General features: G+C 40.9%; 1 protein-coding gene across 1 annotated transcript; it reads left to right on the forward strand.

Annotated features, from left to right (window-relative positions):
- The first annotated feature begins 1,707 nt into the window (after window positions 1-1,707).
- Window positions 1,708-17,110, forward strand: LOC101159766 (RING finger protein 145). The gene is made up of 12 exons (XM_004076254.5): window positions 1,708-2,116; window positions 6,871-7,122; window positions 9,211-9,319; window positions 9,664-9,755; window positions 10,266-10,501; window positions 10,643-10,818; window positions 11,345-11,485; window positions 11,596-11,778; window positions 12,294-12,441; window positions 13,087-13,209; window positions 13,314-13,547; window positions 13,638-17,110. The coding sequence occupies exons 2-12, from the start codon at window positions 6,939-6,941 to the stop codon at window positions 14,235-14,237; spliced, it is 2,226 nt and encodes a 741-aa protein (XP_004076302.1). The 5' UTR covers window positions 1,708-2,116; window positions 6,871-6,938; the 3' UTR covers window positions 14,238-17,110.
- The last annotated feature ends 1,589 nt before the right edge of the window (window positions 17,111-18,699 follow it).

The raw sequence follows: 18,699 nt of genomic DNA on the forward strand, positions 1-18,699 counted from the left end.
AAACCAGACTATTCTTAAGCCTATTGTAGTAAATAATATCCATGCATATGATACATGTACATGATGTATATGATTACCTTTGGCACACAAAAGAATTATTAAAAAAACCCCTGAAATACTAGTTATTTTCGCAACTCATTTTCCTAGCCGGAAGTAAGACGGCTTGACCTCTGAAGCACCGGCTTTCCCTCCGTGTGGGTGCTGCCCATTTCATGACATCAACCTAGAGTTGGCATTGGCAGTGTGTCTTCGTCTTGCCCATGAAAACAAATATCTAAACTTTTGCAAAGATGGATGTGCATATTGTACATATAAAAGGAAAATGTTTTTGCTAAACACAGCTAGCCCTGCAGAGAAAGTGAGTGTCTGTCAACCTGAGGGGCGAGGCTGGCAGCGCAGACTCTTCCGGGAAGGGGCTGTTCTCACTGGTCTAAAGGCCCGTACACACCGGGACGAATTTTGCGCGCGATATTCGCCGACGTTTAACGCCTCGTGACTAAACAAAGGGCACCACTGCGAGTGTGCACACCGACCTTAAAAAAACGCCACGCGTCAAAGCGTCACTTTTTAAAAAAGCCTCGGGTTCGTTTTTTTGGTTTGACGCGCCGCGTCAAAAACTATACGACCAATGAGAATGGCGCTTTTGCACACGTGTCTGGAGCTTCTGAAGTTACAGTAAAACACAACTTGGGGGCGCTCAAACACAAAACTGCCTTTCTGAGCACACATACCAGCGAAGAAGATAGACGCCAAGTAGCATCTACACTGCCGCAAAGAAATAATGACGGACATTCTAAAATATCCCTGAAAACGCTCATGATACAGTTTCAGCTCTTGTATCAGTCGATAAAACTCCCCATGTTCTTCTCTTCTCGCAACTATGGGATGTACCCAAAATCGGCGTCTTTCATCATTTAACACAACAATAATTTCTTAATCGCTGGAACTGGAGCTGGAGCTACTGGTGCTGGAAATATTCATGTTTTCTTTGTACGATTCTGACAATCGCGTAAATACTTGCTCTCTTCTTCTGAGTGAAAAGCGACTTTAAGAAGCGTGAAGTTGCGCAGCGCCACCTTGTGTACAGGAGTATTTCTGTTTTACATTAAGCGCCATCTAATGTCAGGGAATGAAATTGCATGTTCGCTCGGTTCATCGTCAGCGAAAATCGCCTGGGTGTGAACACAAAAAACGTGTCGAAAAACGCCTGGCGAATATTCGTCCCGGTGTCTTAAGTCAAGCGCGTGAGAACCTGCTTGTTTTCATGAGCTGGAAGGGCTGGTGCTCAGAGCAAAGGTTTTTAGAGGATTGCTCAGAAATGTGTGAACGGATCAAAATACCACTTTGAGGTTTTGTTTTGTGAGGAATAAACATTTTAATACACTTAAAAGCTCAATAACTGATTTTTACATAGAATAAGCCCTTTAAATTGCAATGGGAAATTGTAATAAAGCACGCCAAATAGGAAAATAAAATAAACTGTAGCGTAACATAATGTAACAGAACAGTGGGGAGCGGGGGAAATCGGATTCAGGGGAGGTCTGAAAAAGCTGTTTTTACCTTCAGGATACTTTTGGCAGCTAGATGAGGATGGATTTTTTTTTTAAATAAAAAAAGATTCTTCATGGGTTTTTTTTTTTAGCTTCGAACTACAATTTTATTGTTGATTAATGAAGTTGTGTCTTCTATTGACAGTGTCAACACAATGTTTATTTTAGAGTAAGTTGGCCTATGCCACGTGTGTTGTATAGGAAGTATACTAAAGGAATACTTCTTAAAACGTAAACTTCAACTATACTGCTTCACTTTCAGTAAGTTTCAATTACTTTTGGGTAAGGTCTTTTAACAACTCTGTCATGTTGAATCAGCCCCGTTGGGCCGAAACTGAAACACTTAACGGGACGACATGTTGCGCATGCACACAAGCCGCCTGCCTCCTCCAGTACTTCGGTAATGGCTGCCAGGAAAGATGAACGAACGGGCAGCCTCTTTTTACTTTAGAGCGCTCGCTTGCAAGGGACCGTTATCATCGACATTTCCGAGTTAACATGCTCCATAAACGTTTCGTCAAGCACCACGAAAGAGGTTTTCATCGTGGGAACATCGTTTCCGAAAAGTAAGGTTCTCTCTAAACCCGTTTATTGTTAGTTTTCTGTGCGCGGGTGAAGGTTCTAGCGGAGGTTCTCTATTTGTTAGCTTCTGGACTCGTTAGCCACGGCGGCTTATTGGAACTTTGTTCAATAAGCTGCACTGCTATATATTTTAGCTTGTTTGTTAGCAGCATTCAATTGCTAGAGGACGTATTTTCCCCCACTTAGCGCTGTGGCCAAGCGTGTTTGGTTGATGTTGTAGCGAGTTGGCTAACTGACAACAACGCTAACCCTCTTAGCCGTCGGCTATGCGCTTGGCTGCTGCTGCTGCTGCCTGCGCGGTGCGGCTCATCATGCCTTCCACGCAGCTCACGTACTACTGTCACTGCTTTCAGAGCATTCCCCTCATGTTCCAAAGTCAGCCACTGCTCTCCGGTTACTCACGAACAACTGGATTGTTAATTGTTTTACCCAGAATTATAGCTAGGCGCTGCAGTCTTTCTTGCGGTGCAGCGGATATAAATAAATATTTATTCCGTTGAGGCTGAGACGGATGGGGTTACTAGAGTTCATCATGGCACGTAGAGCAGCCGATGCAGCACTCACCCATAATAACGTATACAGGACTAGTGCTACTACAAACAAGCCCCCCTGAACAAATTCACCTATTTTAAACAAGTCATTTATTCAAATTGTGTTTTATTCTCGGATAACTGCTGCATTTGCCTAGCCCCGTCAGTATGATAACTCCCTCAGTACGTAAAGTGTATTGAGACAGTATTTCTTACAAAGATGAATGGGTTACTGTAGTTCAACACTGCAGACCTGCCCCCCTTTACAGTCAATGGTTTCAGTATTTCCTTAGAAGGAACATGTTTGTGTTGCAGACTGAGGTTCAACCATCCAGTTTTTGACATATAAGGTAATCTATCCATGATTGTGGTCCCACGAAAGCCTGATTGTGTTCATTTTGTTTGCTGCAGTCACAAATAATACCCTAAATACAAGCACTGCACTGTTTGTACTTCAACTTCATGTTTATCATTAAAAATGCCTAATTTCTTTCCTATTTATTAACAGTTAATATCTTAAAAATATCATTTTTTGTAATAATTTAAAGCAAAATCTCAATCCAATGTGAATTCCGACACATAATTTCATGTCACTGTTAAGCAATCAAACAGTTTAGCTACCCAGAACACCCTTGTTTTACTACAGTAAATAATGTATCCATGAATGGCTTAGGATAGATAAAAATACCTTGGTAGAATTCTGTTATATAAGGTTGGATTCTGCGGAGCCATCTCTGTCCAATGAATTCACAGTTACATAAGGTATCGTCCCAGTGGTGCAGGAATAATTACAGATAGAAAATTCCTTTTTTTCCAAATGACTTTTTAAAAATTTAGATGTAGTCAAAAATGTCAGCAAAGAGCAGCCGAACTTTGTTATTCATGTCACCATTACATCATTTTTAAGATTTTTTTGTTTAGGAAACTATTATACTGAGTTTAATACTAAGATTAAACTCAATTGTATGTGTTTTCTCTGAGCATTTAAATATATACTTACGAATTGAGGGCTTAAAAATATATAAATGCACTTTTATTGTGTGGAATCTCATCACTGAGAGCAAAAAAAGAAAGAGGGCGTTTCGCTTTGGGATTTCCTATTGTCCATCTCAGCTCAAGTTTTTTTTAAACCTAGCAAGATTATTTTTATTGAGTGAAAGCTCTGAAAGTCCTACTCTGATCTTTGGATCCATTGTAAAAGCCAGTGGTCTTTTAAAAATAAGAAATAAAGGATTTAATTGTAATTATGTTTTTTTGTTTTGTAGCAAAAATAAGAAAACCTGTATCATTTTCTCAGACATAGTTTCTGCAGGGTGGCAGTATTTCATTAGAAACTTTCTTCTGAATTGTGTCCAGAACTGTGCCATGGAGTAAGCCTGCTCCTACTTTCCAACGTCCATCTTTTTACACCCTCTTCCAGTAGCTTACAACCCCTCACACCCCCAACCTAACATTAAGGGTGCAACAAAAATGGTCAGCAATATCAGAGCTGTCCAGACGTACAGCTTGGAGCCAGATGCCAGCTCGGTCAAGGAAAACAAAGACATACATGGATCTATTTGTCTGCAAATAGAAGCTTAGGAATGAAGCAGAGCAGGGAGCTTGTGGGCCGCCGGCTGTAGTTTCTACATCACAGCTACAAATGTTTGTAACTAATTCTTTTTTCCCATCTACTCCTGATTCTCAACTGTTTGAATAAAGAAATACTCAGAAATGCAATTTGAAACTTAATTTGCTTTATATATGTCCTCCATTATGAGGAAAATGTCTCATCACGTGACAAACACTAACAACATGATTTTTATCGGAGTGGGTCTTAAAAGCTTTCTTCCACCTTAACAATCATAGAAAGAAGAAGTCACATTTTTAAATGTGGGTCAATCTAGATATGTTTTGTTATCGGTTATTCTAGAAAGTTGGTAGGTCTTGATTTATTATCCTGTGATCTTCGTCTTCCTGACATTCCTAGGTGCCAATTAGTTTTTATTGTTGGGATACACTATGACATCGGATCAATATGGTATCAATAAATGGTTATATAAACTGAACACTATCCCTATCAGCCATTAATTTTTGATAATAATAGTTTTTACCTGTGAAGTCCTGCTCTGTCTATGCACCTGCCATGATTGCATCATTGAGTCTGCGACAGACTTGGACATAACCTGTCAGTAGGGCAGCAGGATGTGAGGAAAACTCACGGTTTGCGATATTAGTGATGAATATTGCGATGCCGATATAACTTCCGATACACAAACAAATAGCAAAACAACCAAAAACAGTTGCACTGCAACAGTTTAATTTAAAGAGTCAACATACCTTTAATTATACTCCAAATGACCCTATACTATATAGGAGGCGAGCATCTAACAGAAATGGGCTCCATCCGATTGGTCACATGCATAAATGGATTTATTTGATTTGCTGAATTCTTCAAGCTGCCACAGGATTGTTTTAGCAGATTCAAGGGAAACCATTTATCACAAATTTTTGCCGTCTTTTGCATGCGTGTTGCACAGCTTGATATCGTGCTAATGATAAATTTGCGATTTATTGTGCAGGCCTACCTGTCAGTTTACTATAAAGGCACCCTCCTCTAAATTGCAGCCTCTTTTACTTCTTTTACACCACCATCTTCTTCGTAGCGCTGACATTTGCTTATAGTTTAAAATCCTGCCTGTCTGCAGAGAATTGCAGCATTAGCACAAACAGTTTTTCCTTTAGCTAGTGGTCTGCTTATGAAAGTATTGATTTGTAATACATGGAATAATTAAATAAAAGGCCTTTTACTAAGAGTGACATCAGCTATGGAGGACCAGCAGGGTCTTTGAAATAACAGTTCAGCTCTTTGAGGATCAGTAAGGAATTGTGTAATAAATATAAGCATTACTAAATACAATTTATACATTTCAAATTACACTAATAATTGCTTATTAAATATTTTATTTGGAGATGTAATTTCCAGGAGAACTCGATCACATAAGACTAAATTTGGGTGGTAGACATTTGCTTGGAATGCAGCTGAGTGGTTCTGCTGCATGAAGATGCTGACGATAGGACCACTCTGTAACCCTTATGCTATCCTAGGCACTTTAACGTTGGGAGTTGGGTCATCTAGACCCACTAGACAGTGCTCTGAACCTTTGTTCTTCAATGATTTGTGATCTTCACTGGTGTCCATAGATTACATGAAATCTTTCCACCTTTATTCACCTTTGTCATGGTAGGGAGAACACGTCAATGGAAGGGTGGAGTCATCTAAGATAGCAAAAGGGGTAAACTGGAGACACAGGAAGCACAACCAAGACTGCTCTTTAAGAAGTGTAGCACTGACACAGGTTTCATGTCACCAAAACTGCGTCTGTTGCTGTTTGTACAAGCGGGACTGTGGTGTCAGAACACCTAAATGTGTCTACATTGAGATTTGGTCTGAAGCTTTAGCATCAGTTGTTTCCATCGTCTGTGTTGGTGCTTCTCCTTTACGTTTTCTAGATACATTTGAAAAGTAGGAAGAAAAGTCTGTTTAAAATCAGATGTATAAGTTGCTTCCTGCCATTCAGGGATAATTGCACAGAAATGTATCTGTGTCAATCCCTATGTGATTGATTTGAAAATAAGAACTTACCCAAAGAGAAAGTTTTGAGAACTACTGTACTACAGTTTTTAGTAGACAATGGTTGTTGACTCAGAGAAAGCAAAAGCATTTCCTCATAATGTGGTTTGTTTTCTTTAAACTGAACAGTGTTCTAATTACTTTTCTGAGTCAGCATGATCATTTTAGCTCACAAGAATTTAAGGCAACCATAAAATCTGCTCAGCTTAGCCCCCCTTTCTCAGCAGCACTGTTGTTGTTGAAGCGAACAATGTGCTGCTGAGAAAGCAGATTTAGATTCAAATAAAACTTAATTGCGCTCAATAAGCCTGCGATTGGTTGACTAGCTGGCACCAGTTTCTGCCTCGCTGACTGAGGTTTATTTGGCCAGTGTTTAAGGTAAACCCTGGAATCATCATATTACCCAAAAAAAAGACACTTTTTGTGTGTGTTTTGCCTCCTGTGCCATCTCTATTTATTTCCCCCGTGGCTTTGCAACTTTCTCCGACTTGGACCAATCACACCTCCCCTTTTTCTTTTCTTTCTTTTCTGCCTCCAACCTTCCAGGACTATTTTAATACTCCAATTTTTCTCTTTGTATTATCTTTCTGTACAGAGTGCCCACTGCCAACAACACGTCTTAGTGGTCAGTTCTGCCTGCAGATCAGCAAATAACCTGAGGCCATGGCAGTGAAGGACCGCGTCGAGGCTGTGCTCAATGTGGGTCTGCGTGTTCCCAGCATCATGCTGCTCGATGTCCTCTACCGCTGGGACGTCAGCTCCTTCTTCCAGAAGATCCAACGCTCCAGCCTGTCCAACAACCCCCTGTTTCAGTACAAATACCTGGCACTCTATCTGCATTACGTAGGTCAGTGCTGGAGAAACGAAAACAGAAAGTAATGACGCATGCACTTACAACAATACACAAATGTTCTAAAACTTGTTGGAAAAAAAACGAACTGCAAAGTGGTTTGGGATTTTGGTGGCTTTTATTTTTCCACTCATACTCAGAATAACCTCTAGGGCAGGGGTCGGGAACCTATGGCTCGCGAGCCATATATGGCTCTTTTGATGGTCACATGTGGCTCGCAGACACATTTTTATTTTTTTATTTTTCATTAGACCAGTCCTTCTCGGGCGCGATGCGATGCCAGAGGCGCACAGTAGTAGCGGTGCTTGGAGAGAAGGATCTGCGCCAGCACTATCACTTTACTATTATCTATTATTTCACAGAGTTTGTACCACCCGGAAACCTGTGAATTGCCGTGCCTAAAACTGCGCGCCCCCGTCTCTGAGAAAGAGCGCGCAGTAGCGGGGACGGGATGTGAGAGGGAGAAAGCAGAGGGTGGGGGTGGAGTTGTGGGCTCGGTCAGTAAGGTGAATCGCGCAGGGATTGTAAAAACGTAAAACCTGCTGCCTGTCACTCACTACAGCGAGTGAGTGTGTGTTTGGCTCCCCGTCTGCATGTGAGCAGTCTGTCTCACATTTACAGAACATTCAGACCTATGATCACGTTTAAAGTATCAACGCCTGCATGAAGCAGAAACTCACCACGTATCAACCAGACTAAACCATCAGCAAAACTACCACGAGAAATACTCATCATTTATTAACAACAGCATAACAATGTTATTAAAAATAATCCACAGACTTATTGTCCTTTAAAAGTGTTGAAATTATATCAAATGCACACATTCACTTGAATATTTAGTTTTAAACATATTGTCGCGGACTGAGTTTAACTTGGCTGTTGGGCCGCGTTAAAAGTTCTGGAGTTCCTTGAACGCATCAAGCAGAGATCTGATTGGCTCTTAGTTCTGTCGCTCAGCCTGTTGTTAGTTAATTTGGACCAATGGGGTTCAGCTATGGGCCGAATAAGGGAAATGGGAGGGCTGCAGCGGGAGCAGGGGAATATAAAGTTGGGAGAAGCGCTCTCGTCTCGGCGGGAGAGATTCAGGAGCTGCTGAATTAATTTACGGCATTTGTTACAGCCTGCATTAACCAGAATAAAGAACCTTAAAAGAGGTTAAGTCTCAGTGTGGGAAAAGGACACTACATTATTGTATGGCTCTTTCGAAATTACATTTAAAAATATGTGGCGTTTATGGCTCTCTTGGGCAAAAAGGTTCCCGACCCCTGCTCTAGGGTCTAACTGTTTTTAAACGTCATGCACATGCGTGTGATTTTTTTTTTTTTCTTCTTTTCCTTAAATCAAATGTGGGATTCGGTTTTGCCGTCTTCTTTGTCATATCCTTTGTGAAATACAGGATTCCTGTCAGAAGGCTTACATTTTGTTGCTTGGTCCAGGTTGTGAAGATAGCGATTCCTGTCTTTACCATTCATTCTTTACCAAAACAATTCTTAAATTGTGAATGGACACTTTTTCTAAACATTAATCCAGTTCAGTCAAAAAGGAAAGTAGTGTTTGAAGTACTTTTTGTGGATTCAAATATGAACATTTCAGTTATTAAACAGTAGAAAGCTCTAGTGTTTGCACCTTTACTGACCAACAAGATTCCAATACCATTTAGATTTAAACAGTAAAATTGCATTGTTAGGTTGTGAGCTGGTATGTAATTGAAGAGAAATAAGAGGCACCTTTTTTTTCTTTAATTTTATTATTTTTCCTTCTAAATAGCTTTGTATTTGTACACTTGTCTGTGCAGAGAAACACTGAGTGGACCAGTACAATAAACAGAGAGCAAATAAAAGAACTACTGTTGAACCAAGAGGGTCTGGACTGTGTTTTAGGGATTACAAATGCTTGATAAACCTGCTCAAAGGTGGTTCCATATTTTGATTGAAATACAACACTACTCTGCATGTTCAAATGATTTGATATTGAGCGTATCTCCTTCATGCCTTAGCATGGAATGAGGTTTGCAAACAAGAACATGCACAGATGCTGTAGGATGTTTTGTTCTTTGTCTAACGACTCCTCCTGGTTTTCTTTCAGGTTACATCCTGAGCTTGGTGCTCCTGACTTTGCCGCGTCAGCACCTGGTTAAACTGTACCTGTACGTTCTGACTGCCCTGCTCCTTTTCGCCGGTCACCAGGTTTCAAGGTATAAATAGCTGCTCATCTGTTTAAACCCACCGAAAACGCTTTCCAGTATCTGTTTCTTAGTCAGTTTTTTTATGCTTCAGATACAAAAGTTTTAAATCTTTTAGCCTTGCCTTATCATATGAAGTTACTAATATTGAGTTGATTCTACTTTAACATAAGTGTTTTATATTTGTATCTAGTAGTTGATTCTATGCAAGGATCTTTCTGAAAAGAATGAGCCATATATAATCAAAGTTTCCTGGTGCGTGTTGTTCAGAGCCTATTATGTGACTGTAGGGTGTTGTGTTTCAGCTCTCAGCAGATTTTCAAGCCTGTCTATTATTTTTGAACTTTCTTTTTCAGGGATTATGTTCGCAGTGAACTGGATTCTGGTTATGAAGGACCTATTTATCTGGAACCGCTCTCTATGAACAGGTTCTCCACGGCTCTCATAGGTATACTGTTACACATCAGTGTGATCCAGGCTTTTAGCATTAGGCTCTTATCTCACTGGCTTTTTAGTCATAGCTTGAACAGAACTATCGAGACATTATTCGTATAAACACACTTTTTCTTGGCCAATAAAATCACTGTGTTTTTTTTTTTCAGACATGTTTTTTAGTTTGACACACTTGAAGTTAAAAGCTGTTTGAACTTAGTGTTTAAGAAAAATTGTCCTATTTCTAGTTGAAATGTAACATAATTGTCATAAAGTGTCACAATTACTGCTTAACTTTTATTTCCAATCCTCAAAAAGCCAGTATTTAATTCATAATCTAGACTAGACTTAATGTTTACCTTTTGCTTTATATGTTTAAATAGGCTGTACTGAGTTTAGAGAAATGGAAGTATCAGGAAACTAACACTTTTATGGTTAATAAATAGCTGTTTAAAATGCTCCTAGGGCATTAGTTGTAATGGTTTTCTGGTAATGGTGCATTCATGTCTGTGCCTGTGTCTTCCAGGCCAGCTGGTGGTGTGCACACTGTGTTCCTGTGTAATGCAAACCAAGAGGATTTGGCTCTTCTCTGCTCACCTCCTCCCTCTGGTGGCCAGATTGTGTCTGGTCCCCCCGGAGACCATTGTGTTCATCAATAAGTTCTCCATGATCTTCACAGGCCTGGAGGTCATTTACTTTTTGGCGTCAAACTTGCTGGTACCATACAACCTAGCCAAGACTGCCTACAGGGAACTTGCTCAGGTAATACATAATCAGCATGGCCAAATGCTGCAAGCCTTTCCATTTGTGAAACGACTTTATTATTTGCTGATCGGTGGTGCTTGGTATTTTTTTCCATCCTTTCTTTCTCTAAAGTGGTTCTGTGGATTCTTTTTCTCTCAGGTTGTGGAAGTGTACGGTCTCCTGGCCCTGGGGATGTCTCTGTGGAACCAGCTGGTCCTTCCTGTTCTTTTCATGTGTTTCTGGCTGCTGCTGTTCGCCCTGCAGATCTACACATATTTTAGCACCAGAGACCAGCCAACCTCAAGGGAGAGACTTCTCTTCTTATTCCTCACCAGGTGAGACTCGAACACCACCATTCAAACTGTATGGAACATATCAAGACTATTTTTCTCCCTATGAGAAGCCTAGTTCCTTCTATACATTTGGATTCTCCAGAAATCAAAACTATAGAAGATAAACAAGATAACCTAAAGCAGCTTAAAGATCTCCTAAAGACTCCAATGAAAATTGTGTTTTTAACAAGTTCGAGTGGAACTTTTCTCATGATGGAGGAGATGTACAAAGAAAATTAAGCCTAAAATTGCTAAAAATGGCATAATCATAATTAAAAGACTACTGGGAATGCGTTTACAGCAGATCAAACGATGATCAGAGTGGAGTAATAAGAGATTTGTTCTTATTCTCTAAAGTATGTGAAATTAGATTTTATTGAGAGAATCTTGCGTTACTGAAATGATGTGGAAAATATGTTGCTTTAGGGACATTTTTGATGTTTTGCATGAAGGCAAGAAATAATTAAAAAAAAACTTTCTTGTTGCCAATGTTGAGTTAAATGTTTCTCCATCTCCTGCGTGTCTGCAGCGTTGCAGAATGTTGCAGTACTCCGTACTCTCTGCTGGGTCTAGTTTTCACAGTCTCCTTCATCGCTCTTGGAGTTCTCACTTTATGCAAGTTCTACCTGCAGGGCTACAGAGCCTTTATGAATGACAACACCATGCACAGGTTGGTCAATAAATGAGTGGGCGTTTTATTTATTAGTATTTTTTTGCTAGAAATGGCTTTGGTCGTTTTTTTAATACCTCTTCTTTTTGTTGTTGTTGCAATCTTTAAAGAGGAATGACGGAGGGCATCACCCTGCTGATCCTCGCCGTCCAAACCGGCCTGATAGAGCTGCAGGTCATCCATCGAGCCTTCCTTCTCTCTATCATCCTCTTCATTGTGGTTGCTTCCATCCTGCAGTCTATGCTTGAAATTGCTGATCCCATAGTCCTGGCGCTGGGGGCCTCCAGGGACAAGTAAGATCCACACACTGTATATTTATACTAGGCCTACACAATAAGTATAGTATCAAGCTGTGCAATACATATATCGCAAACGTCAGCGAAAACTGCGATAAATGATAACCTTAAATGTGCTTAAACAATATTAAAGCAGCTTGAAATGTTTAACGGATCAAACAAATCCGTTCATGCATTTGACCAATCAGATGGAGCCCTTTTATGTTAGATGCTCGCCTCCTATGTAGACGATGGTCATTTGGAGTGTAATTGAAGTTGTGTTGACTCTAAATTTAACTGTTGCAGTGAAATGTAAATTATGTTTCGGGTTGTTTTGCTATTTGCTCATGTATCGCAAGTTATATCATCATCGCAATTTTGATCCCTTATATCGCAAATCGCGAGTTTTCCTCATTTCGTGCAGCCCTTATATATAGATATATTAGTTTTCTCTCTCTTATGACAAAACGCATAAGAAAGACAGAAACTGTCCTTATTTGGACAAAATACAAAACTCTTTCTTCCCCCCACAGGAGTCTGTGGAAGCACTTCAGAGCCGTGTCCCTGTGCCTCTTCCTCCTGATCTTTCCAGCCTACATGTCTTACATGATCTGTCAATTCTTCCATATGGATTTCTGGCTCCTCATCATCATCTCTTCTTCAATCCTCACCTCTCTTCAGGTAATGCACTTAAGTCCAAAAATAACCCGAATGCTAAAAAATGTTTTTTTTTCTAAACAAGAAAATGCAAAAGTTTAGCCCACATCATTTCATGTTCTACTTCAAGCTTACTAACAGCAACAATCCCTCTAATGTATCTGCTTTATTACTTTATTTTAGTTACTCTTACAGAAAAGAAAAGAGAAGAATGCTTTTGAAAGTACTGATTGTTATAAAATATCCTTACAGATCCTTTCTAATGAAAATTGTAATTTTGTTTTCGGTTTTTCTGGCATTTTTCTGATAATGGAAAACATATCTAAAGAAAATTAGGCTCAAAATTGCAGTCCTGAGTATTTCTTTATTCAAATCAGGAGCAGAAGAAAAAAAAAAAGCTGTGACAAAGTGACGTAGAAAATACAGTGGGTGGGTCACAAGCTTCCTGCTCCAAGCTCTTAGTAACAGGGGGGACAAGAGGGACAGAGGGGCGGCTCTGCAGAAACTATGGTCTCAGGGAACAACACAGTTTTTTTTATCTTGGCTAAAAACTGCATAGTCATAATTAAAAAAAAAACTGGGCATGCTTTAAAAATAGATTAAAAGACAATCAGAGTGGATCTAAAAAATATTTGATAAAAACTGACATTTCTCCTCTGTGACCTCCAGGTTCTCGGTACTCTGCTGATCTACGTCCTTTTCATGGTGGAGGAGTTTCGGAAAGCTCCGGTGGAGAACATGGATGAGGTCATCTACTATGTCAATGGGACCTACAGATTGCTGGAGTTTCTGGTACATGGCCCACACACTCATGAACGCACAAAACCCCAGAGTCCTGGCAATGAATAGCTCTAGCGTACAGCCAGGCGTTGCTGGATGACGTTCTACCTTTCCAGGTTGCTGTTTGTGTGGTGTGCTACGGCGTCTCAGAAACTGTCTTTGGGGAGTGGAGCGTCATGGGAAGCACCATCATCTTGGTTCACTCATATTATAACGTGTGGCTCAGAGCCCAGCTGGGCTGGCAGAGCTTCCTGCTCAGAAGAGACGCGGTAAACAAGATCAAAAGTCTCCCCACAGCCAGCGACGCTCAGCTGGAACAGTACAACGACATCTGTGCCATTTGCTTCCAGGTTCGTAGACTGTTGTGTGTGTGTTTTTTTGACCAATCAGAATCAAGAACTCATAAAGTTCTGGACCTAAATTCCCTTTGATTCTTTCAGGACATGAAGAGTGCTGTGATCACTCCATGCAGTCACTTCTTCCACGCTGGCTGTCTGAAGAAATGGCTGTATGTCCAAGAAACATGTCCTCTCTGTCACGCACAACTCAAAAGCCAATCCCCAGCCGCCAGTGTCCCCGCCGACGTCCCTCCAGCCAATCAGAATCCTGGAGGACAAGGAGACATGGCAGCAGTCTGCAACGCTAAGAAGGATGAGGCCACAGAAAAAGAAAGAGAAGAGGGAACAAGAAAGGAAGAGGAGGGACCCTCAGGCATGCACCCTGACCACCACCACCCTGCTAGTCAGGCATCTTCAGCTTCAGCTTGTTCCTCTTCTTCACGTGAGACGGATTCACATCAGACAACAGATGATGTGTGCTCCTCTTCCTCCACCCCAGACACATTAGACATGCCCTGCACTCCTCCATCTCGACCCCACCCGCTCCCCGCCTCCACCTTGAAGCAGTCATCCTCACAGATGAAGCAGCCAGGCTCTGTGTGTCCTCTGAACAGACCAGAGCCACGCCAAGATCAGCCGACGCAATCTGACCAACTCGCCGGCCTTTCTGAGGAATGTTCCCCTCTGCCGTGCAGCCTCTGAGCCCCGCCCACAACCCCGCCCATGCATGAACATCAAAACACAATCTAGACATCCGTACTCTACCTGTCTTAGCTTCTGGCTCTGTCGTCATGCAGAAAATCCAACTCTGTCATGTTGTTTCCAAGAGGAAAAGATCTCTCAGCAGATTTTCCTGACTTGGTCTGAAAGTTGTTATTGCTTTTGGTACGTTAAAGGCAGTTTCCTTCAGATATGGTAACATCGCTCCGTGTCAAAGGTCAACATTTCTTCTGTTGTGTTTTTCTGATTTAAACGCTGCAAAAAAAACAAAACAAGAATTCATCATGTCTGAAATCCTAAAGGTTGAACTTGACGAGCGTCGACGCCGTTTTACCGACAGACCTCCTGCCTTGTTGTTTGTGCAGCTTTAACTTGAAGCGCTGCACGCTTCGTCCCGTATGTGCCATGACTTCCTTCAGGAACGGATCAGAGGTTGAGACAGCTTTGTGAGACCGTGGGACTCATGGTTGCTATGGAAACCATCACAGTCCTCACGTTTCCTAAAAATCTACACCTTCTGGAGCTTTTAACTCACAGATTGTAGGTTTGTGTATTAGTACATAGTAAACATTTAACAGCGTGAATGTGTCTGGAGGCCATCACATGACCTGAAGCCTGTTGCAGGTTTACATGCTGCGGTCTACTCCTATGTTGCTGTGTGGGAGAAGGAGGCGGGTTCACATGCAATGACTCATCTCACACGTCACTGTTCTCCTGCTTCAATGTATGAAACCAACTTGTTAGGCTGGTCCCAGCAAACACACGTATGTCCCTCACCGCCAAAGCTTTTGTAATACGGTTACAGAAATCTTATTTTTGAGGGGATTTTTGCACCGCTTTGTTGAGAACTGTACAGCTGGACTGGACGAGGGCGCTGATGAGTGGCTTTAGACTGAACGGAACGGTGGGAATGTGGCATCTCAAAAGAGTTCACTCATGTACGCTCTGGCCTGCTTCCTCCTGAGCCCAGCCGACGCACAAACACACTCCGTATCCGTGACGACTGAACCTCCTTCAGAGCCAGAGCCGAGCCGCCTCGCTCCGTCCAGTCACATCACAGAGGTTTTGCGTTCTCGCTCCTTTCTAGGCGTGAGACGCTGCTGCCAGCAGAGCGAGCCGTTTGGCAGCTTTTCTGTCACGTTAGGATCCCACATATGCCTCTTTCACACTCACTCGCACACTCTGCTGTGGTGGCAAACGAGGCGGGATGCGACAGAAAGGCGTTGGGGGCGAGGAATCAGTTGAAGCTGGAGCTTCTCGTTCACGCTTGTATGTGGAGCATGCACGCTGACCCGTCTTACGTTTTGGTCAATGTGCTCTGACCTCGCTTACCAATCTTTTTCTACCTTTTATTTTTTCTTTGTGGTTGTTATTTGCACTAATGGCATTTATACTAGCAGTTCTCCAAAGCTGTTATGTGGCTGTCGGCAACCAAAAACCCTCTGATGGAAACAGCCTGACCCGTTTGTGTGTAACGTGTACTCATGTCACTCTGTAAGAAGCTGTATTAAACCAGTCGAGTGCTGATATTTACCCGGCCAACCTCCTCTTCCTCACAGCTTCACGTTGGCTCTGAGGGGATGAGGTTTCTTGATCAGCTAGACCAGTCAGTGTTGCTGCCTCTCCAGGCCGAATGAAGCATTGTTCAGGCAGGTGTGATCACTCTGGTGCCCTCTAGTGGTAGGGGTGGGATCTGCCCGGTGCTGACAATCTGGAGATGTTTGTTTAACCCCTAAAGTATTACTTCCTCTATAATTAACAGTCCTTTTACTCTATATTACTTTACTATTACATGTAAAACCATTGGCTTCAGGACTGAGAATGAATACATGACTGTATGATCAAACCTGGCCAATTTCTTTTCTTTAAAATGAAATGTAGGGGTTGATGCATTTTGCACATTTTCTTTTGAAAGACTGGCAGAAAAACTTTGTATTTTTTTTTCTTTTCAGTTCCAATCCTTTGATTTAAATACCTAATGACGTGTTTGTACCAAGAAAAACATCAGCAATTTTTTTTTTTTTTAATGATTTCCCGGCTTTTGAGTCGAGAAATTTACCCGCAAGATAAAAAAAAGAAGTGTGAAGTGGATAAATGTCTTTGGCAGCTGTTTGTGAATGTGCATTTCAGTATTAAATGTGAATATTGTTGGGCAGGAGTTTGTCAGCTGTTGATTCCACCTGCATTTGCTTGTTTTTCTTGTTTTTTGCTGCAGTCTCCACAGACTACTCAAAGCTCAGCCCAGTTTTTCACATCTTCATTTGACTAAAACTGATCTACATCAGTTTTTAAATCATCTTAACAAAGTGCATTGTGACATTTTGTTGCATAGGTGAGATGTCCTCTGTAGGATTAACTTCGTAGAAAATGCATCAGGTCTTTTTTTTTTATGTGCTGTGCCAACAGATTCATTATTGGTGCTTCTAATGTTAAACATTTCTGTTCTTTACCATGAGTTTTAAAGTGTGTGAATATTTAGAAGAGCGTGCATATCAGTTTTAGACGTCAAGCAAATCTAGAAACTGAATCTACAGCTGCCAACTTTCTCCCTGTTAACAGATTTTCTGTCTTTGCTGAAAGCATCTTTACCAGCTGTCCACATCGGTCCTGTCTGACAGATTTCACTCTGAATTGAAGGTCACGTTCAGGGATCTTTTTCAGATTTGATAGAAACGTTTTCTATGAAATCTGGTGACGAGTGCCAGTAATGTTTGCTTTCAAATGCCCCCCCCCCCCCCCCCCACCCCAACAGTTTGGTTTAGACTGACCGGTTCAGACTCGATACCCGGCATCGCCTTGGTTTAATTAAAGAAAAAGAAAAAGAGAAGCTGTCAATAAATGAACCATCCACTGCAGACACGGTGTGAGTGTGTTTCATTTAGATCCACAACATGGGTTACATGTTCATGAAAACATAATAAGTGGGCCTTTTTTTTTTAATTATCCCTTCATGTAAGATGTACTGGATTTACTCTGAAAATGTTAAATGACGTCAGCTGATAAAAACAGAAATCCCTTTACATTTCTATAATCAGATATTAGAGCTTAAGCCTCATCTTTTTATGATCTACACAAATCAAATTTGAAAAAACTTCAAGTTCAAATTCAACTTTATTAAATCACTTTTCCTGCTAGAGAACGCCTCTGGGCTTCACGTATAATTTAAACAATAGTTAAAAAGAAGACATTCTACACAAACCAACAAAAAACTGTCCATAAAACCAAATTAGAAACTAATGAAAAACTTTAGCTAAAAAAGAGTTTCGAGTTTTTCCTTCAAAACCCCCCACAGTGATGAAACCCTCACATCCTCAGGCAGACTGTTCCCCAGGTACAGCCCACAGTACTTTGGACTTTAGCTGATGTTTGGTTTGCTTGTTAGGCATAAAAACTAAAGAGAGCACCAACAAACCCTTGGAGGAAGTACCTGAATTATTTCATAACAAAATTTCAATGGTAAACTAGTGTTTTTTGTTTTGTTTAAATGTCTTTAATTTTCAATTCTTGAGTAAATTCTTACACTGTTATGCTAAAGGTTAGTAATTGTTTTAGGTATTAAAAATATTTAAAAGTGCAATATCATATTACAATTTGAAATGATCAGATGGTATGAATAAAAATAAAAAACTGCACATTGGCAAAGAATTCCTAGAATCAATTTATAAACCAAGACACTTTCTAGATTTTTACTTGATCATTTCCAAGTTTTTGCAGATGTGAACACATCTGCTGTAGTCTTTCAATGGAAAGTGAATCTTCTTCAGACTTTCAGCTGAACAATTGTGTTTTACTGAAGCTCATGAGGGTTTGGCATCACAATGTGTTCCAGCGTCACCGTCATTTAGGCAGAGAAGGTAATCAAGAAAAGTTGGAACTCGTGAAGAAATGACCTAAGACTTGATAAACTTCTATTGCACTTAAACAGCTTTAAGTTGTCATTCCATTTCCTTTTCCATGGAAAGGGCCTTTTAGGTGTAATCCTGAAATGATTTTAGTTTAAGAAAGTGGGATGGTGAGAACATAAGGAGTTTGGCATTGAGCTTTTATGAGATGTCAGTTTTGAAATGAAGAGGCTTCACTTTGCATGCATTTTTACCCTGTTTGGCCAAACACCCATCACTCTATTTATAGAGATTTTTGGCTTTTAAAATACTTTGCAAAAATCAGATTAGCAATAATCTTTGTTTGCCCAATGATCCTGTTGCACTAGTGAAACACTAGAGGGTGCTGTTGCGTTGTTTTACCACTGAAATGGAAGTGTGCGGCAGCGGACAGATGAACCTTTTCTCCAAAACGCCGTGCGTTCTTGGAGCCGCATTCTTGTGCAGAAACAGGGGGAATTAGTGACTTTATGAAATATTCCAATCTTTTGACGTTTATTTTCATTTATCCTGCCTGATTATTTCTGTTTTAGACGGATCCTCCTTTACGTCTCTACGTTTTT

Source organism: Oryzias latipes, chromosome 14, assembly GCF_053564925.1.
Source record: "Oryzias latipes strain Hd-rR chromosome 14, Olatipes_Hd-rR_3.1".
Lineage (NCBI taxonomy): Eukaryota > Metazoa > Chordata > Actinopteri > Beloniformes > Adrianichthyidae > Oryzias > Oryzias latipes.